Genomic DNA, 22559 nt, shown 5'->3' on the forward strand with positions numbered 1-22559 from the left:
CGCGGTGCGAGTCGGTCGGCTCGTCTCGTCACGGCGTTCCCCGTCCGTTCAATGAAGCAAGCGGGAGGGGGATCGGGTGTCGAGGAGACACTGGACACGTCGGTTTTTTCGAGATAACTTTTATTCGGTTACTCGTCGGTTTGTACATATGTAGTAACGCTCACGACTCGTTCACACCGGAGTTGGAGGCACACTTGTTTATTTAACACCAACGTTGTGACATACACATTTGAGGGGGTATCGGCCCCCTCACCCGTCTATCTGAGGACACACCTCTCTAGCTAACCCTAGTCTGCCTCTGAGTCCTCCACTAATGGGCTAGGGGAGGCTATCTTGGCCCGACACTGGTCAGTCGGGCCCGGTACCCAGAGTCCAGACCAGCACTGGCTCTGGCTCTGGTACCACGCCACTGGCTCGAGCCTGCGCGGTCCTGATAAGGACGGCGTACCAGGGGGAGTCCAGGGCTCTATCTCAGACGTCTTCCGCCTCCTCTTCTTTAGCTAAACATCACTCCCGAGCCCTTCGATACAATCCCCTTTTATACCCAACCCCTCCCTGAGGGGTGGGGCCCCGGGGGATCATAACGACCGAATCGACCCCCCAGGGTGTCTGGCGCGGACGTCGCAGAGGGCACCTGCTTGTGCACACATGTAGCCCCGCCTACTGTGTTTGTTTACCATAGGCTGCCATGCATAACGGGCTCTCTCTCTAACACCCCTACATCACTCCCCCCCGCATAGCATGCAGCCGTCCCGGCTGCCAACATACAAAAATTTGACAATAAAGGTGCCTTCACCCCCTGACCGCGCGTGTGCCTCACTATTTTTTGAACAATAACAGGAACCAGAACAAGAACGCAACAACAAGATGAGAAACAACCCGACGCACCCCCCCGAATAAATACGAATTCCGTAAAAAAAACAGCTTATATACAACCAGCAGGGAACCCACCCCGCACACACAACAAACGGTGAACCCAGCATATGTACATCCGAGGAGCGGGAAACACACCATCCACACAACACCCAATAAACACAACAGCTATGTACACATTTTCCGGCCTCACAACAGTTTGCGCATTTTAGCGCGCGTCCTTGCAGCGGGCCCCTCACACGGGGTAACCCCGCGTGGCGGACAATCAGGTGGCGACTGTCCGTCTTGAGGTGAGCATTCCTCTGACTCCGCGTGACCCTCGGCATCCGCAGGAGGGGTGATCGGGCGTGAGCCCGTCACTCCTGATGCTCCTGAAGGTGGCACAGCCGGCAAGGCATTAGGTGAGAGCGACGGAGACGGACCCAGCAAGTCGGCCGACCCCCCACATGTTTGGCCACGCGCGTGTGAAGTGGGGTTGTGAACCGCAGCGAAGGGTTTTAATCTGGAGGGGTGCACGAACCATCGCCGCTTCCCCCACTTGATGCGCACGCACTGCGGACGTAACACCTCCACCACTTCCACAGGGCCCCGCCACGGCCGCACAAGTTTAGAGGAGGTTGCCAGTGGCACCTGGGGGCAGTGCAACCATGCCTTGTCCCCCGGCTTCCACTGCAGCATGTGCGCTCGACTCAATCTGAGGCGCTCGTTTGCCTTCTGACGGAGGTCAGAGTTTTGCATTGCAGCATCCCGTGCCTCGGTCAATTTGTCCAGATTAAATTTAACGTGGTCAGCCAGATTAGTTTTTCCCTGCGGCACGGGGATCCGCAACTGGGCACGAACAGGCGGGTCTGGTTCTCGGCCGTACATAAGGTAAAAGGGAGAAAACCCCGTAGCCGCATGGGGTGCCATCCGGTACGCCGCCAAGACCCCCTGAATTTGTAGGTCCCAATCCGTTTGCGAGTCCGAAACTTGTTGTGATAACATGGACGAGATGGTGCGATGCAAACGTTCGACCATCCCGTCAGTTTGTGGGTGATATGGGGAGGTCCGAATTTTCTTTGTGCCCAGGAGATCGCAGACTTGTCTGAGTAGTTTACCGGAAAAATTTCTGCCCTGGTCGGTCAGCAGCCTCTCCGGAGCACCTTTGTCCAGGACATAACCCTGAACAAAGGCCTCCACGATGGCTGCTGCCGACTGGTTGGCCAAAGGCCAGGCCATAGGCCAACGTGTAAAATACTCGACACCCGTCAACAAATATCTATTCCCTCTGGGGGTGGCGGGGAATGGTCCCAAAATGTCCAGAGCGACCAGCTCGTTTATCCTGGACACTTTGATCGATTGCAAGGGCGGGTTAGACTCCCGTGCCGGCGGTTTGCGTTGTGCACATTGAGGGCACGATCCCAACAAATCCCCCACATCCCTCGTCATGCCAGGCCAGTAAAAATCAAGTTGCAGCAAGGCGAGAGTCTTTTGGGTCCCCAGGTATAGGAGGCGCTCATGAGCGGCCCATACCACCCTACCCCGCAACCCAGTAGGGACAACCAGCCGATGTCGACGTGACTTCCCGTCCCAATGCATTAGCAGACCTTGGCACATTTCCCATGCGTCGGAACCACCACTTTTTCCCCCCGCCGCACCGCCAACGCGACGTCGCCACCCGAGGAGGGAGACATCCTCCATCTGGAGGCGCCCCCATTCAATGACGGGCAACCCCAACAGGGAATCTTTGCCCTGCTGTTCGATCGAATTAGGAACCATTGCATCGTCGTCGTTGGCGGCCGCCAAGACAGGTACCGATGTGTCCCCTGGAGGCCTGCAACGTCCAGACCCCAGGAGGCATGCACACTCGGAGGTGGTTGGCAAGCGTGACAGAGCGTCCGCGTTGGTGTGGCGAACGCCCTTACGGTATGTGGTTTGGAAATCGTAATCCTGGAGGACCTCCAACCATCGGGACAATTGTCCCGATGGCTGTTGAACCCTCAGGGCGTACTGCAGTGCCGCATGATCTGTGCGGACGGTGAAATGCCGACCGTACAGATATGGGCGATACTGTTGGACGAAATGGACAATTGCCAACAGTTCCCTACGGGTGACACAATACCGTTGCTCCGCTGGAGACAACACCCGACTGCCGTACGCAACCACATGTTCCACGCCGTCAACCACCTGGGAGAGCACGCCCCCAATACCCGTGTTGCTCGCATCGGTGTCGAGCAAGAACGGTTTTGAAAAATCAGGGTAAATCAGGGGAGGAGCGTTTACCAAAGCATCCCGAAGGGAGCAAAAAGCAGCCTCCTCCTCCTGACCCCAGCAAAACCGAACCCCTTTAGATGTTAAAGCATGTAGGGGTTTGGCGATAGTCGCAAAATTAGCGACGAAGCGTCTATAATACGACGCAAACCCAATAAAACTCCTAACCTCTCCCACTGAGGTGGGAGTCGGCCAGGAGCTTACACACTGCGTTTTGGCGGGATCGGTAGAAATACCCGAGCGCCCCACGATGTGCCCCAAATAACGCACCGACTCGCGTAACAAATGGCATTTTTGGGGCTTAAATTTCAAATTAGCAGCCCGCATCTTTAGGAAAACCGCCCGCAACCTCTGGAGATGTTCCTCAAAAGTTTTGCCAAAGACAATGACGTCATCCAAATAAATCAGGCACGACTCCCATTGCAATCCAGCCAAAACCAATTCCATCAACCGCTGGAAAGTTGCCGGCGCTGAGTGTAAGCCCATCGGCAACCGGTTGAATTGAAACAGGCCGTGCGGAGTACGGAAAGCAGTTTTAGGCTTTGAATCATCGTCCAGAGGAAGCTGCCAGAATCCCGAAAGTAAGTCCAATGTGGAGAAGAATCGCGCTCCCGCCAAGGCGTCAAGCGATTCGTCCATCCGTGGGAGCGGGTATGCGTCGGCAACCGTAATTTTATTAAGGCGCCGAAAGTCAACGCAAAACCGCAACGAACCGTCCTGCTTCTTAACCAGGACGATCGGCGCTCCCCAAGGGCTGTTGGAGGGAGAAATTATGTCGGCGGCTAGCATGTCATCAACAGCCGATTTGACATGGTCCTTTTCGGCGGGACTCAACCGAAAAGGATTTTGGCGTATTGGCGCGCTGTCACCCGTATCAATATGGTGACGCAGCAGATGAGTGCAGCCCAAATCGTATTTATCCCGACTGAAAACGTCGGAAAATTCCCTCAGTAGTGTCTTAAGACGTTGGCGCTCTAAATTTGACAGGTCCGTCGATCCCGCGCAAAGCGCCTCGAGCCACCCTTCATCGCTGTCTGAATGTGGTCGCGGTGCAGGGGCAGCGCCGACATGACTCGCGACGGGTTCCTCACAGGGCACCGGCGTTGCGTGAGCAAGCACGGTCCCCTGTGGGACCACCACCGTCTGCGAGCCCACATTGAGGACCGCGATGAAGGGTTCTCCATCCCCTCTCACTATGGTCTGGGCCGGGAGTAAATTAGGTCCACTGACCCCGGCCCTAGACGGTCCCAGCAAAACCCCTTGAGCCCCAATGCCCTTAGCGAAGGGCCGCCGAAGTCTCAAAGGAATTAACATTTGCGCCCCCGGAGGAACGCGCACCGTTCTATCTACGAACGCCGGCACCGTCGCGAACGCCGTCCGGCTCGTAGCGGGGGATGGCAAAAACGCCATGCGTCGGCCCGATGGGAGCTCAATGCATCCCTGGTCGATTAATATCCTAATCGGCATTTTGGCCAGGAAATCCGTCCCCAGCAGGCACGGAACCGCCAGCGAGGAGGAAACAAAAATCGGCCCAGATAATTTAATATCCCCGACACAAATTTGGGCTCGAATTTGTCCGATGATGCCAAGTGAACCCCCGTTAGCAGCAAAGAATGGCACATTAACAGGCATCAAAGGACGGCTCTGGGCAGGGAGAATGTTATAAATCAACTCCGAAATAATGGTCGCCGATGCTCCTGTATCGACCAGGATGCGCACCTCGACCCCATCGATGTGACCCACAACGGCCGACGACCCCGATGACGCGGCTACAACCCGATGGGCCAACACGGACCACTGGCTGGGTTCAATGTGAGTACCCAGAGCGGTGCGTGTTGGTGCCATGGTACGCGATATTTGCCCCCCCTTCGCTGCGGTGTTCGAGTGTGTGACGGGCGTGTGCGTGGGCCAAACATGAGGGGTGCCGCGACTCGCCGGATTATGATGGTGGAGCTTGTGACGAGGGCCGGCGTCCCGTTGAGGTGTCGTTCCGCGCTGCCGAGGAGAGCGGCACCCCGAGGCGACGTGGCCCCGGATGCCGCAGTTATAACAGCGTGGAAGCGCTGGTGGCGACGATGGACGTTGTAGACGGCTTGAACCGGCCCGGTCCTCCCGCGCTCCCGCTCCGTGCTGCCGTTGATGGTTGATGGCGCAAACCTCTTCCGCCGGGAGGGTGGCCGCAGCGACGGCGCGCCCGCTCGCCGCCTTGCTGGCCTTCCGTCGTTGAGAGGACAGGTTTGCGTGGAGGAGACGGGCCGCTTGGAGGGAGCACATCTCTGCATCGTCCTGTGCGACAATGACGATGTCTAAGTCGTCCGCCAGCAAAAGTATCTTCTCTGTCACCATGGCGTCGACACCCTCGTCATCCATTCGTGGAAAGGCCTCCTTCGCCAGTGCCAGGAGGCTTGTGCGGTACGCCAGGGGCGACTCCTTCGTCCCCCGCTGGCGATCGTAAAAGAGTTGGCGACAGTCCGATGGTGGACCATATACCGCCGACAGCACCTGCATCGCCTTCCGCAGCGTGGAGCGCCTCTCCTTCGAAGCCGATGTTAGAGTGGCGAGGGCGTCGCTGTCGAGAAGTGCTGGCAGCGCGCGGAGAGCCTCGGCGTCTGTCCACTGTGCCATCTCCTGGTGAGCGAGGAAGCGCCGCTGGAAGCCGCCCCAGTCGCCATCCTCGCCCACAAATTCCTTGAGTGGAGGTAGCCGCTGATGTAAGGCAGCGGCTGCAGAGGAAGAACGCACTCCCTCGTCCGCCTCACTCAACTCAGCGTCGGCACGAACCAGCGATGGCATCGCCGGTCGCACCCGTGGTGACGCGGCAGGCACTGTACTCCCGCCGTTGGACGCGATGCTTAGAGCGGCCACGCCCTCAACAGCAGCTGCGGCGATGGCGGGAGTTTCAAAATGTTGCTCCGTTGAAATGGCGGGAAGGCGCTGTGGTCGTTGGCTGCTGTCGCCTCGTGGCGGTCCCGCAGCCCCCAGCCGCGTGATGTTGTCGAGCATGGCGGCTGCGGCGTACAGCAGCTCGGCCAGCTTCGCGTGCGCCTGCCTCAGCCCCTCCGTCGACGGCTCCCCTTCCTCCAGCTGCTGTGGCGTGGATGCACCCAGCCCCGGCTGCTCGATGGCATCTTCAGCCATCTCGGGCCCTCCGACTGCAGCGGTGTCCTCCGCCCCTGGTACTCCGACTCGAGTCGTCCGGCGTGTATCCATGTTCGTACTTTGTTTCACTTCTGACGCCAGATGTAGTAACGCTCACGACTCGTTCACACCGGAGTTGGAGGCACACTTGTTTATTTAACACCAACGTTGTGACATACACATTTGAGGGGGTATCGGCCCCCTCACCCGTCTATCTGAGGACACACCTCTCTAGCTAACCCTAGTCTGCCTCTGAGTCCTCCACTAATGGGCTAGGGGAGGCTATCTTGGCCCGACACTGGTCAGTCGGGCCCGGTACCCAGAGTCCAGACCAGCACTGGCTCTGGCTCTGGTACCACGCCACTGGCTCGAGCCTGCGCGGTCCTGATAAGGACGGCGTACCAGGGGGAGTCCAGGGCTCTATCTCAGACGTCTTCCGCCTCCTCTTCTTTAGCTAAACATCACTCCCGAGCCCTTCGATACAATCCCCTTTTATACCCAACCCCTCCCTGAGGGGTGGGGCCCCGGGGGATCATAACGACCGAATCGACCCCCCAGGGTGTCTGGCGCGGACGTCGCAGAGGGCACCTGCTTGTGCACACATGTAGCCCCGCCTACTGTGTTTGTTTACCATAGGCTGCCATGCATAACGGGCTCTCTCTCTAACACCCCTACACATAGTTAGTTCTTGTTACTAGTTACCGTTCAGGTGTTGTGTTGTTGTGTTGTGTTGCTGTGTTGCATTGTGGTTATTGTTACGGGACACACTTGAAGTGGGGGTTTTTTTTGTTTTGTTGTTGTTGTTTTAACAGCCGGGCCAGCTGCGAGCTATGTGGGAGGGGGTGATGTAGTGGTGATACGCGCTGGCAGGGATCGGGTGGCAGCGCGTGGTGATTGGCTGTGTGTCGGTGACGCGCGCTGACGGTGAGGGATCATAGGGCAGCGCGGGGTCATGGGTTATGTGGTGGTGATTGGCTGTGTGTTGGTGACGCGCGCTGACAGGGAGTGGTCGTGTGGCAGCGCGGCGTGATTGGTTATGTGGTGGTAACACGCGCTGGGGGGAAACGGATCGTACGGCAGCGCGTCGTGATTGGTCGACTAAGGTGGGTGCTCACATCGCGGTCCGCATAGTCTCCGTCTCCTCGGGAGCGGAGGGCTATATAAGGCGGTGCGCGCGGGCGCTCGGGGAGTTGGTGACCAGTGAAGACGGAAGACGGAGGAGGAAGAGATAGGGCCCTGAGACCCCTAGTCCCGCCAGTCCTTGTAAGGACCGGGACTCTGTGCGGCTCAGAGGCGGGACCTTGGGACCCGGGGCCGGACATCCGTGTGAGGGCCGGGCCACGGGACCCAGTGGTCGTGACCCATACCCAAGCTGGGGTGGGTCTGTAGGTTCCCCTGGAAGCTACGGGGCTGGAGAGCCCGTGTGTGTGTAGCCGGGTGGAACGGGGGAACAGTGAGCTGTAGTGACCACACGTGTTAGTGTGGCAGGAACAGTGAGCTGTAGTGACCACACGTGTTAGTGTGGCAGGAACAGTGAGCTGTAGTGACCACACGTGTTATTGTGGAAATAACAAGTTATAATAAAGTGTGCTACCCGTCAAGTGGTCTCCCGCCGTAGTTTATTATACTACACATGCGTCCAGTTACTACCATAGAGTCCTTAGATGTTAATATTATAGCGCTTACATAGTATTATTCTAGCGCGGGCGGGTGTATCGGCCCAGCCCCCAGCCAGGCAAGGTGACATATCGGCCAGCTGGGAAATCCAGGCGTGGCCGGGGGCTCTGTACGTGACTTGGCCTCACCACGGCAATGTTAAGTAAGTTTAATTTTCTTGCTGCTTTTGCTAAACTTACGTACATTCAAACCCTTTTCGTTAAATGATCACCTTACATTTATACAAATAATTATGTTCGTGTGCTGACAACTCATATTTCACAATTTACTTGGTTATTATTTGTGTTGTTATTATTATTATGTGTGGGTGCCTATTTCCTTGTGTGCGTCTGAGTCCATGTGCGTGTCTGCGATGACTTATGTGTGTGTACGTCCGTGTGTGTGTGTGTGATTCCGGCAAAACAACCTCCTACCTTCTCGCGGTGCCGGATGGGCAACACTGTCATGGACAGTGCTGTGGGGGGAGGGCCAATGCCTCATTGTCCTCTCCCCTCATGGCGTCTGTGACCACCACAGTGGCTAAACGGGGGCTCTGGACGGGTGCGAGGGGCTGGTAAACACTCCACCCTCAATTTATTACCACGAAACTACGAATTAAACATAAATCTGTAACAAATAAGCTTGTGCCGGAGGCCCCGGGGGGACAGGCGTCTATGACGTCTCCTGGCCAAACCCCAATTGGCGGAACCAGGAGATTGAATCTTCAACCTCGGGGCTCCTCCAGAAACAACGAAAAGCCACTACGGATGGCCACGTGGAATGTTCGAACGCTCACTGCGGAGGAGAGGCTGCCACTCCTTCGTCGGGAGCTGGACCGGTACCGCCTGGATCTCTGTGGTATTCAGGAGGTCCGGTGGACCTGTTCTGGCTCCTGCCACCATGAGGGGTGGACAGTCCTCTACTTGGGGAAGGAGACTGCCAAACAACAGGGTGTGGCTCTTCTTTTGAACAAAAGAATGAAGGGGGCGTGGGAGCGTGGCGGGTAATGTGTGGGAAGCTGTAAGCCCAGGATACTTTGGGCTCGCCTTCCCATCAACCGGAGGCGAGGAGTGGTGGCCGTGGTTACTTATGCCCCCACCGAAGACGAACATCCGTGGAGGGATGCAGGCAAAGCCGATGAGTCAAATGCCTTCTATGACCTCCTGTCACAGGTGCTGGCTAAAGTGGCTACTCGGGACAGAGTCATCTTGTTGGTTGACTTCAATGAACGAGTTGGTCATGATGCTGGCAACTGGTCTGGAGTGGAAGGCATGGGCCAGATCAGCTCAATAACAACAGTATGAGGCTGCTAGATTTTTGTGCAGCCCATGGGCTTGTAATTACCAACACGCTCTTCCGGCATCGGCACATCCACACAACATCATGGATGCATGCCGGGTCCAAGCAAAAACATCTGCTGGACTACATAGTGACGGACCAGCGGATGCGAGCCCATGTCCTTGACACCAGGACCTACCGTGGAGCTGAACTGCCCTCTGACCATCGACTAGTCATCTGTAAGATGCGCCTGCCATTCTTCCACTCCGGTGGTGGGTGTACACCCAGGACCCCATTCCAACCTAAAGTGGCCTGGTCTCAGTTAGCTGATGAAAGTTGCAAGCGAGAATGTCATCATTGCTTGCAGCTGGGGTTGGCATCGTCCACCACTCCTCCTGATGTCGAGGGTAAATTGGCGAGGTTTAGGACTGTGACTCATGCAGCGGCAATGGCTGCTTTGGGTACGCGGTCTAGACCTCCCCAGAAACCCTGGCTGACAGAGGAGGTGTTAAGGTTAGTTGAGAAAAAGCGACTGGCCCAATCTCATTGGCTACAGCATCCCACGTCAGAGGAGGTTTACTGCAGCCTTCACTAGGAGGTTCGGAGAGCCATAAGGTGCTGCAAGGATGGGTGGTGGTCTTGGGTTGCTGAGGAGATGGAGTCTGCCTCAGTGGCCCGTGATCACAAATCACTATTTAATTCCATCAAAAAAGTAACCTGCAGTGCCACACCTATTACCATCATTAGGGGAAAAAACGGTGATCCAATCTCCGACCCCCAGGAACCGGTTTGCAGATTTGCTGAGCATTTCTGTGAGGTCCTGGGGGAGGGGAAATCCCTCAGCCAGGAAAACATCATGGCACAAAGTGGGGATAACCCTGCTGAGGCTGCTGTGCCTCAAATATTGGAAGAGGTCACGCCTTATGAGTGGCTGGCTGAGGTGCCATCTGTTGAGGAAGTACTGAAGGCGATCCGGAGTCTGAGACTAGGAAAGGCACCGGGCAGAGATGATCTCCCAAGCGAAATTCTCAGAGAGGGTGGCGTTTGTGCACAGACTGCCCTACATGACATCATAACAACAGTCTGGACCACTGGATGGGTTCCCCAGGATTGTAAGGATGCCCTGGTGGTCCCCCTCTTTAAGAAGGGGACCGCAAAGACTGTAACAACTACAGGGGCATCTCACTCCTCAGTGTGCCGTGAAAGGTCCTGGCAAGAGTTATTCAACATCCCTTGCTAGGCACGCTGAGGTGAGACTTTCAGAGCCCCAATGCGGTTTCAGGAAAGGGCGGTCCTGCACAAATGCCATATTTTATGTCCATCTGCTACAGCAGAGGTGTAGGGAATTCCCACAAGACCTACAGCTCTGCTTTATTGACTTGGTCAAGGCCTATGATACCATCAGTAGGCCTGGGCTCTGGGTTGTTCTTCGTGCTTTGGGAGTCTCTGACCCTCTGCTCACGATCATTAAGGACCTTCATGATGGTGTGCGGGCCCGGGTAAAACTACGTGGCCGGGAGTCAGAGCCTTTCCCTCTACACCTTGGGGTTCGACAGGGATGTCCTCTGGCTCCCACATCATTTAACATCTATTTTGACCACGTAGTTCGTGAAGCCTTCAATAGCTGTACAGGGGGAATTTCCATTTGGTACAGATATAATGGGAGGCTGATCGACGCCCGGGTGCGATCAAGGGATGGCTCCCTATTGGTCAACCACGTTACGTATGCCGATGATTTGGTAATAGCTGCTCATTCAAAAGAGGAGTTGGAGACGCTGCTGCTGAGACTTGAGCGTGCCACTAAGAGGTGGGGCCTAACCATCAGCCCCACCAAAACTAAGCACCTGCCTGGGTATTTTGTACCATCGGACACTCCACCCCCACAACTCCCAATTGGTGATGGGGCAGTAGTGGAGAGAGTGGAGAGTTTCCCATACCTGGGCAGTGTGCTTATGACCGGCTCCAGTTTAACAGCAGAGGTCTCACTCCGAATCAGTCGAGCGGCAATGTCTTTTCATCAGTTGCGTAACGCTGTGTGGAAGCAAAGTCGTCTGTCGCACCGCACGAAGCTTCAGGTCTTCTCGGCCACGGTCATTCCTTCCCTTCTCTACGCTTGCGAAACGTGGACCCCCCTAATGGAGCATCTTCGCCAGTTGGAAACATTTAGGCTGGCCTGCTAACGATCCATCCTGGGTTTAACCAGGCTGGATTGTGTGAGGAGCTCACAAATCCTTGACAGATCTGGGCAAAGTCCCATCGGTGAACTCCTCCGGCAGGCAAGGCTGCGTTGTCTGGGTCATGTAGCCCGCATGCCCAGCCACCGCATGCCTAAACAGCTTTTGTTCGGCCGGATAGAGGGGGCTATACGGGCGCGGCACGGGTTAGAGAAGAGATGGAGTGATGTGGTACAGGAGGACGTGGAGCTGAGTGGACTTTCCGATGACTGGTACCAGCGGTAACAAGATCGGCCTCTGTGGAGGAGGCTCGTGAAGGAGGCAGTCGCCCTCCAACAACAACGGAGGGTGGAGGAGCGACGCTCACAACAACGTGCGGAGCGCCGGGTGGCTAAAGCACAGCAAGTTGGTACTTGTGGTGCATCAGCCAGTCATCTCGATCATCTCGGTTAGTCGACCCGTATGCACCTGGGTCTGCCCCGTGACCTCCTGCCAGCGGGCGTTCGACACTTAACGTGGCTTCAAGGTGCACATGGCCTGGCACAAGCGTTGTGGTGACGTCACCGCCACTTAGTGGCAAATGGCGGTTGTTGTTGTATGATTCGATGTGTGTGTGTGCGTGGGTCGATGTGTGTGTCAGTCGCTGGGTGTGTGTTAATCAATATGTGTGCATGTCGTGCGTGTGTAGACAACTCATATTTCACAAAGTCACGTAGAAAGTGAATATAATAAATAAAATAACATACTATTATTTAATTTATTATTTTCTCTTTCTACGTGGCTTCACCGAAAGAACCAAAGAGTAATTCCTGCAGTCACGAAATCCCCAAATCAAGTTTTTCATATTTCATCATAAAGTTGGTAATTTAAAAAATTCTAACGTGTTTGTCTACGTCCATGTGTGCGTGAAAGTCCATGTGCATGTCTGCATTTATGTGTGTGTGTGCGACGATGTATTTGTGTGTGAGTCGATGTGCGTGTTATAGTCAACGTGTGTGTGTGTAGACAACTAATATGTACACATTTATTTCGCTCATTGTTTTATATGAATGTGTCTAAGTCCATCTGTGCGTGTGAGTCCATGTGCGTGTCTGCGTCGAGGTGTGAGTGTGTAAGTACGTGTGTCTGTGTATGTGAGTCGGTGTGTGTGTGAGTCGATGTGTGTGTGTAAGTGGATGTGTCTGTGTGTGCGAGTCGATGTGTGTGTGTGTGTGAGAGTCTATATGTGTGTGTGTGTGAGTCAATATGTGTGTGTGTTAGTCGATGTTGTAAGTCCACATGTGTGTGTCTCTCAGTCGATGTATCTGTGTGTGCGAGTCGATGTGTCTGTTTGTGTGAGTCCATATGTGTATGTGTGTGTGAGTCTATGTATGTGTGTGTGAGTTCATGTATGTGTGTAAGTCCATGTATGTGTGTGTCTTAGTCGACATATATGTGTGTGTGTGTAAGTCCATGTGTGTAGTCTGGCAAAACAACCTCCTACCTCCTCGCGGTGCCGGACGGGCAACACTGTCGTGGGCAGTGCTGTGGGGGGAGGGCCAATGCCCATTGGCCTCTCCCCTCATGGCGTCTGTGACCACCACAGTGGCTAAACGGGGGCTCTGGACGGGTGCGAGGGGCTGGTAACCCCTCCACCTTCAATTAACCACCACTAAACTACGAATTAAACATAAACCTGTAATTAATAAGCTTGTGCCGGAGGCCCGGGGGGTCAGGCTTTTATGACGTCTCCTGGCCAAACCCCATTTGGCGGAGCCAGGAGATTGAATTTTCACCCTCGGGGCTCCTCCAGACACAACGAAAAACCATTGCAGATGGCCACGTGGAATGTTCGAACGCTCACTGCGGAGGAGAGGCTGCCACTCCTCTGTCGGGAGCTGGACCGGTACCGCCTGGATCTCTGTGGCATTCAGGAGGTCCGGTGGACCGGTTCTGGCTCCTGCCATCATGAGGGGTGGACAGTCCTCTACTCGGGGCAGGAGACTGCCAAACAACAGGGTGTGGCTCTTCTTCTGAACAAAAGAATGAAGGGGGCGTGGGAGCGTGGCGGTGAGGTGTGGGAAGCTGTAAGCCCCAGGATACTTTGGGCTCGCCTTCCCATCAACCAGAGGCGAGGAGTGGTGGTCGTGGTTACTTATGCCCCCACCGAAGACGAACATCCGTGGAGGGATGCAGGCAAAGCCGATGAGTCGGACGCTTTCTATGACCTCCTGTCACAGGTGCTGGCTAAAGTGGCCACTCGGGACAGAGTCATCTTGTTGGGTGACTTCAATGCCCGAGTTGGTCATGATGCTGGCACCTGGTCTGGAGTGATTGGAAGGCATGGGCCAGATCAGCTCAATAATAACGGTAGGAGGCTGCTAGATTTTTGTGCAGCCCATGGGCTTGTAATTACCAACACGCTCTTCCGGCATCGGCGCATCCACACAACATCATGGATGCATGCCGGGTCCAAGCAAGAACATCTGCTGGACTACGTAGTGACGGACCAGCGGATGCGAGCCCATGTCCTTGACACCAGGACCTACCGTGGAGCTGATCTGCCCTCTGACCATCGACTAGTCATCTGTAAGATGCGCCTGCCATTCTTCCACTCCGGTGGTGGGTGTACACCCAGGATCCCATTCCAACCAAAAGTGGCCTGGTCTAAGTTAGCTGATGAAAGTTGCAAGCGAGAATTTCATCATCGCTTGCAGCTGGGGTTGGCATCGTCCCCCACTCCACCTGATGTCGAGGGTAAATGGGCGAGGTTTAAGACTGTAACTCATGCAGCTGCAATGGCTGCTTTGGGTACGCGGTCCAGACCTCCCCGGGAACCCTGGCTGACGGAGGAGGTGTTCAGGTTAATTGAGAAAAAGCGACAGGCCCACTCTCATCGCCTACAGCATCCCACGTCAGAGAATGAGGAGGTTTACCGCAGTCTTCGCTCGGAGGTTCGGAGAGCCGTGAGGCGCTGTAAGGATGGGTGGTGGTCGCGGGTTGCTGAGGAGATGGAGTCTGCCTCAGTAGCCCGCGATCACAAATCACTATTTAACTCCATCAAAAAAGTAACCTGTAGCGCCACACCTATTACCATCATTAGAGGAAAAAACGGTGATCCAATCTCCGACCCCCAGGAACAGGTTTGCAGATTTGCTGAGCATTTCTGTGAGGTCCTGGGGGAGGGAAAATCTCTCAGCCAGGAAAACATCATGGCACAAAGTGGGGATAACCCTGCTGAGGCTGCGGTGCCTCAAATATTGGAAGAGGTCACCCCCTGTGAGTGGCTGGCTGAGGTACCGGCTGTTGAGGAAGTACTGAGGGCGATCCGGAGTCTGAGACCAGGGAAGGCACCGGGCAGAGATGATCTCCCAGGCGAAATGCTGAGGGAGGGTGGCGTTTGTGCACAGACTGCCCTATATGACATCATAACAACAGTCTGGACCACTGGACGGGTTCCGCAGGACTGGAAGGATGCCCTGGTGGTCCCCCTCTTTAAGAAGGGGGACCGTACCGACTGTAACAACTACAGGGGCATCTCACTCCTCAGTGTGCCGGGTAAGGTCCTGGCAAGGATTATTCAACATCGCCTTGCTAGGCATGCTGAGGAGAGGCTTGCGGAGCCCCAATGTGGTTTCAGGAAAGGGCGGTCCTGCACAGATGCCATATTTTCTGTCCGTCTGCTACAGCAGAGGTGTAGGGAATTCCAAAAAGACCTACATCTCTGCTTTATTGACCTGGTCAAGGCCTATGATACCATCAGTAGGACTGGGCTCTGGGTTGTTCTTCGTGCTTTCGGAGTCCCTGACCCTCTGCTCACGATCATTAAGGACCTTCATGATGGTGAGCGGGCCCGGGTAAAACTACGTGGCCGGGAGTCGGAGCCTTTCCCTGTACACCTTGGGGTGCGACAGGGATGTCCTCTGGCTCCCACATTATTTAACATCTATTTCGACTGCGTAGTTCGTGAAGCCTTCAATGGCTGTACCGGGGGAATTACCATTTGGTACAGATATAATGGGAGGCTGATCGACGCCCGGGTGCGATCAAGGGATGGCTCCCTATTGGTCAACCACGTTATGTATGCCGATGATTTGGTAATAGCTGCTCATTCAGAAGAGGAGTTGGAGACGCTGCTGCTGAGACTGGAGCGTGCCACTAAGAGGTGGGGCCTTACCATCAGCCCCACCAAAACTAAGCACCTGCCTAAGTATTTTGTACCATCGGGCACTCCACCCCCACAACTCCCAATCGGTGATGGGGCAGTTGTTGAGAGAGTGGAGAGTTTCCCATACCTGGGCAGTGTGCTTATGACCGGCTCCAGTTTATCAGCAGAGGTCTCACTCCGAATCAGTCGAGCGGCAATATCTTTTCATCGGTTGCGTAACGCTGTGTGGAAGCTACCTGGTCTGTCGCTCCGCACGAAGCTTCAGGTCTTCTCGGCCACGGTCATTCCCTCCCTTCTCTACGCTTGCGAAACGTGGACCCCCCTAGTGGAGCATCTTCGCCGGTTGGAAACATTTAGGCTGGCCTGCCTACGATCCATCCTGGGTTTAACCAGGCTGGATTGTGTGAGGAGCTCACAAGTCCTTGAAAGATCTGGGCAAAGTCCCATCAGTGAGCTCCTCCGGCAGGCAAGGCTGCGTTGGCTGGGTCATGTAGCCCGCATGCCCAGCCACCGCATGCCTAAACAGCTTTTGTTCGGCCGGATCGAGGGGGCTAAACGGGCGCGGCACGGGCTAGAGAAGAGATGGAGTGATGTGGTACAGGAGGACGTGGAGCTGAGTGGACTTGCCGATGACTGGTACCAGCGGTGTCAAGATCGGCCTCAGTGGAGGAGGCTCGTGAAGGACGCTACTGGGCAGTTGGAGGCAGTCGCCCTCCGACAACAACGGAGGGCGGAGGAGCGACGCTCACAACAACGAGCGGAGCGCCGGGTGGCTAAAGCACAGCAAGTTGGCACAGTAGGGGGCACAGGTGGTGCATCAGCCAGTCATCTCGGTCATCTCGGTCAGTCGACCCGTGGCACCTGGGTCTGCCCCGTGACCTCCTGCCAGCGGGCGTTCGACACTTCACGTGGCCTCAGGGTGCACATGGCCTGGCACAAGCGTCGTGGTGACGTCACCGCCACTTAGTGGCGAATGGCGGTTGTTGTTGTAAGTCCATGTGTGTCAGTCGATGTGTGTGTGTGTCAATCTATGTGTGTGTATTACTTTACATGATACATTTATTATAGACGGGTGTAAACAATACTGTGTAGACATTGGTATTATTATAGGAACGGTATACAATTAATTTTGTAGACCCCTTCGCAATTTTCCACTAAAGGCCTCCCCACATGATTAAAGTTATGGGGGGCTGTTTGAGCATACTTCAATTCACTTCACTGGTCAGTTCACATTAGTGAAGTGGGGGGTCAAGTCCAAATATGATGTCACTTGGGTTTATGGATATCAATTTACTACAGTCAATCATCCCTCATACACCTGCGCATGCGTGGAGATTTAATTATAAAAGTCCTTGAACAGTTTACATTGCGACCCAGGATTGTTTAAATTAGGTATGTTATGATTTACTGATCTAATAAAATGCATTATGTTAATTATACATGCATATGATCATGCGTATATTAAGAAATTTCATGTTAATATTACACTTAAAAAAATAAATCCTTGACTTTAATCGTGACATCAAAAAATTCTGAAAGTTCATCGAATCACCATGCAGGTATTTCGCTCCATTCACGGAATAAATTATACAACACAACTATAGATATGTAGAAGGTACGGCTGCCAGGATGTGCGTGTGTGAGCATTGCGGAAGGAGCGGTAGTGTAGGGGTTTGCGTGCTACATTACCAACCCGGAGACGCGAGTTTGATTCTCGCTCGCGGCCAACACCAGTGACAATTATCTATTACCGATCCTGGCCCACCCCTAGGTTGACTCAGCCTCAAATGAGTGTGGGTACGGTTCGTAAACATCGCCATTGGGGAGACAAAGGCGGCCGGGCGTAGTGGGGGCCACCCACCCTCTCGTGTGTCATGCCAGCCTTCATAGGGGCTCACTAACGGCACTTGCCCCAACAGTCTGTTGAGGCTATGCGGGGTATCGTTGTCTTTGTTACGGAAGGGTTCGAGTGAGCGCGGGCGTAGTCGGAGCCTCTGTGCTATGTCCCCGTCGGCTCACGTTCACCCGCTTGAGCGTGAACTCTGGGCAAGCTGAGGCGAGGTAGGCTTTGCTTGCGTGCACTTTTCTCAGAGAGTGCGGGCTGTGCCTTCAATGAATCATCTGTGCAGCGCAATCCACGTGCCTATACTGCTGAAGGCATTTTGAGCAAAGTGCTGACCGCCGTGGGATTTTTTTTATCACCTTGACAGCACCAATTTCTTCAACCGTTTTTTGTTCATGTTTTTTTTCACTTGCATTGTCAGTGGGATTAGTCAATTGTATGGCAATATTGTCAGAGCTGAATTTGGTCGTCTTATCATTTGTCACGTTTCCCCTTGCACAATGCTTGCTTTCAAGTCTGCCTCCTGAGTTTGTCCGGATTAAATATTCCGCTCAACATACAGATGACGAGGAGATGGATGAGCGTGAAGTTAACACTAGAGCAGCCCTGAGAACTTGTACAGTCTGTGATTGATGTGCCGTACATTTCCAAATAGCCTTCAAGCACGCAGTCCAGATGTGGAGCATGAATTGTAAGGCTCACCGTTTCTCTCACAGAGTGATTAATTAATCCACCTCTTTTGCAGAAGTGTCACCGAAGCAGCACACACTATTAATTAGGCATCAAGCTGCTGGGGTGGTGGTGCAGCACAGCGGTTAGCACACTGTGTTATGAACCCGAGTAGGATTTCTGATCATGCCTAACATCAGTGGCAAGTGAGAGCTGAACCAGTCCGTCGACAATCTACACTGAGCGAAGCAGTGAACCGCTGTGTATTCAAAACAGGACCCTGCGGGGTGGGCTGGTAGGAACGAATAACCAAAGAATATAAACATAATGCATTATGACACTTGTTTAGCCAGGAAAGCCCCACTGAGTCTAAAGGTTTTTGTAGGGTCCTGCCAAGTGTTTGCAGTAGGGGGCGATGTTGCTACACCTAATCGGACTATACGAAGGGAGACTTTGAGGCCTCGTTCTAGGCTTTATGCCTAGCTGTAGGCTTTAGGTCGCTGTGAGTTAATTTTTAATTTAAATGTTTTAATTATTAATGAAAAAGCTTGAAATTTAAATGTTTCTATTTTAAAAAATCAGGGAATGTAACATTGTGAAACATTAACTCCCTTTCACACACGCGACGGTATGATACGAAGGGAGAGTTTGTGGCCTAGTTCTAGGCTGTAGGCCTAGCTGTAGGCTTTAGGGCGCTGTGAGTTTTTTTTTATTTAATTTCAAATATTTAATTAAAAGCTATCTCAGGGAATTATAAGGGAATGTTACACGTATTTAGCCAGGAAAGCCTCATTAATTTAAATGTTTTAATTAAAAGCTATCTGAGGGAATTATAAGGGAATGTTACACTTGTTTAGCCAGGAAAGCGTCACTGAGTCTAAAGGTTTTTGTAGGGTCATGCCAAGTGTTTGCAGTAGGGGGCGATGTTGCTACACGGACGGACGGACGGTCGGACGGACGGACGAAATAATCTATTGCAGGCTGGTCCACTTCGTTCCTACCAGTATAAACCCCCATAGCCGATAGGGCGTGTGGGAAGCGTCCCATTAAGCAGTCGACTGACAAAGAGCTGATTATATTAGTTTAACACGTTTGCTGCTTTAGTTAACTTATAGATGTAACATCACCAGATTTATTTTAAATGATAAAATATCATGTAATACTATTACTGAGAGGAAAAGGACGATCTCAATGTTTTGGCAGACTAGCCTTTTCCAGGAAATATCGGACTATTCTTGATGTGACAACGACCACATTGAACAGGCTGCATTCCTTGTAATGCACACTTTTCATCATGTTTATCTCTGCCTATCAAAATGGAGTACTATTTTTTTTAAACACACATTGGCCATGCAATATTATTTCCGTATTGTATAGTACACTACTTCATGTACAGCATTATAAAACACACGTTTCATACTGTACAGTGTTATTGTGAGAGAAACAAAAAGTTGTACAAACTGTGGGTTTGGCGGCATGTGCAATACTTTGCTGAATGGGGAAGAATCTATTGTATTAATCGGCTGATTTAACCTTTTAATCTCTTTGTATTGGGCAGACTTTCTGATTGATTAATGAAAGAATTGACAGATCCGTGCTAAATATAAGGGAAGTGGACTGACATCGCTTACTCTACTTGCACAGACTACAATGTAAAAAAGTAAGTGAAGGGAATTAAAACATGCATTGGCAGACCAGTATATACCTTGTTCTAAACGCAGAGTATTAGGTGCTGTAGTTATTTTGTTTACATCAGACTCGTTTGTTTTACTATTACAGCATGTGTAAAGTTTCGTTCAAAATTGGCTGTAAGTTATTTACAGACCATGGATAATCGTCATTATCTGTCAACTGTGAGTTGCACGTTTCCCCGTGCATACACAACTTCACATGGTATTATGTAGGTGCAATCTATTGTACAATTCCTATTTGTCATTTGATTCCATATAGTAATTGATTTGTCTCGTTGCCTTCCATTACAAGTTTTGTCCATTCATTGTTATTCCTTCCAGTAACATAATCTGTTATAGTACACGGTAATTTAACGACACTGCAAATATATTGGTAACGTTGTTGAAACCAATAAACCTCATTGGTGTAAATATTTTTGTTGTAGCATGTCAGCTGTACGTGCGTAACTTACACAGTGGAATATTGTTGTGTTCATATGAATACACAGCACACTCTTCTTGGTTCTTTCGGTAAAGTCACGTAAAAGGGAAGTAATAAAATAATACAAATAAAACTTAATAAAATAATTCTCACGACGTTTCGGCCACAACGCAAGCAGCCGTCCTCAGGTGAAAACCAGGTCTGTCGAGGCGACAGCTTCTTAATGAAACAGCACACGAGCTTGGAGCATATATATAAGCTGGACGCCTTGACAAAGGAGTTTGCATATCAAGAGGAATTTAGCATATTTATGGGAAATGCAGGAATGTGAGTAGTACTACATATGCATGTGTATTATGCAGGATTAGCAGCATCAAAGGGAGAGGATATGGGAAATGCAGGTATGTGAATAGTACTAATTCAGCATCAAATGAAGGGGGTAGGGCTAGCATTAATAAAGGGAAGGAGTGTTAATAATATGTAGCTGCAGTAACTAAAACCAACACGTAAACAACTAAAGTATAAACTACATAGTATCATCAGTATACTTACTATACTCTACAATAAGCTGAGTTACTAACAGTAAGTAATACATTACAATTCTGCGTCGTAAAAATTATATAATATGCTTATATTTATGCTCCAAGCTCGTGTGCTGTTTCATTCAGACGCTGTCGCCTCGACAGACCTGGTTTTCACCTGAGGACGGCTGCTTGCGTTGTGGCCGAAACGTCGTGAGAATTATTTTATAAAGTTTTATTTTTATTATTTTATTACTTCCCTTCTACGTGACTTTACCGAAAGAACCAAGAAGATGAATCCCTGCAGTCACGAAAGCTTTAAATCGAAACACTGCACACTCGTTGTGCCCCAGCTGTGATATTTAAAGGTTTATCATTTACGCTTCCTTTTTGCTGTAAACACTGGCCAAGCTGAAACCGCATTGTCCAGGTGTTTATGCCCCATGATGCTTTGTAAGGATATGCACTTTGTAGCAAACAAACCCTTGAAGATACTACTTTAAACAAAATCACTTTCTGATGGTTGTGGGAGCCTAAACATAGTTTGCTTGTGGTATCCGCTAAAGAAACAATTTAACTTTCATGGCCTTGAATTTCAACCTCCAGCCCAGTCTCATGTGTAAACCTGTTTAAACAAAATTCCACCACATTGATTAGCAATATAGGGACATAACATATTGTTACAAATAGAAACCACATGATAGCTTTAATTATCCACCAGCAGCTCTAGGCAGGAGCTCGCAAACAAAGTTTTAACTCGTAAATAGAGAGGCCCTGTCCGCGTGTAGAGTCTAAAGTTATTTATATATACGTATATATGCAAATTTGGAGCTTCAAGGCCACACAGAAGGGGAGTGTGATGACGGATATGTCCTGTGAGGTCACCGAGATATTATTCATCCATAAGCTATCCCGTCACTTCAGCACGCTCGTGCTTAAATAAACATGCAGTGGGTTTTACGACTGTCTTCCGTTCGTTTAACGCAGTCAACTTATGCACTTGACATTATTTGGTAACAACAAAAGCATACAACACAAATAGCTTTTCATTATATGCCTGTTGCTAATAATGCCTTTTATAGGTGGAGTGCTGAACTTGATACGACAGCTTCTTGCTTTTCTCTCACTTTATTTAGCTAAATACTGATCAACATTCCTTTCGCTTAACATCAATCAACATTCCTCCAGCGCGCTCTCACTCTGTCACCTCTCCTCTCCACTCTCTCCATCACAGTTCAGCCGCTCTTTATTGGCTTCTCCGTCACACTCAGCCATGTTTCTATCGGCTTCACCGTCACACTCCAGCCGCTTCTGCTGGCTTCTCCACTGCTGCCTTATACTTATCCGCTGCTACCCTACACTTCTCCACTGCTACCCTATACCTCTCCACTGCTACCCTATACTTCTACAATGCTTCTGGCTCCGCTGGTTCAGCTCCAACACCTCTCTTCCCCTCCCAGGTGCGAACTCCCGTCTCCTTCAAAACCCCCTCTCTTTATGCCCAAGCCAATTAATCTCTAATTAATCAGGTGGCGTCCCCCGCGATGCCCCTCGCCCCCAGCCCCCGCTGGAACCCGCCACGTGTTCCAGAAAACGCGCCGCCACTTAGTGACAACAGCAACCTCCCGGCCAATCAGTGCCCTGCATCCTTAATCGCCCCCTACCACCTGTTACCGTTTGCAGAAAGTGTGGCACCCCGTTTGACAACAACAACCTCTCAGCCAATCAGCGCCATGTGTCCTGAATCGCCCCCAACCCGTCTCTGGCCTCCTCCTCACGCCTAACGACAATATAAACCTCAACCTCATTTGCTCCCACTGTACTCTGCGCGCGCGTGCACCTATTCCCGCGTGTGGCGCGTATTTCAGGCTGTTCTGCCTCACGGCAGGTGTTGTGAT

General features: G+C 52.0%; 1 protein-coding gene across 1 annotated transcript; it reads right to left on the reverse strand.

The window, feature by feature from the left end:
• Positions 1 to 285: 285 nt before the first annotated feature.
• On the reverse strand, positions 286 to 6454 carry LOC144953501 (uncharacterized). The gene is made up of 2 exons (XM_078884045.1): positions 5059 to 6454; positions 286 to 1244 (listed from the first exon to the last, which is right to left on the reverse strand). Exons 1-2 carry the CDS (start codon positions 6331 to 6333, stop codon positions 1230 to 1232), a joined length of 1290 nt encoding a protein of 429 aa, XP_078740171.1. The 5' UTR covers positions 6334 to 6454; the 3' UTR covers positions 286 to 1229.
• Between the last annotated feature and the right edge of the window lie 16105 nt (positions 6455 to 22559).

The sequence above is a fragment of the Lampetra fluviatilis genome, chromosome 77 (genome assembly GCF_964198595.1).
Source record: "Lampetra fluviatilis chromosome 77, kcLamFluv1.1, whole genome shotgun sequence".
Lineage (NCBI taxonomy): Eukaryota > Metazoa > Chordata > Hyperoartia > Petromyzontiformes > Petromyzontidae > Lampetra > Lampetra fluviatilis.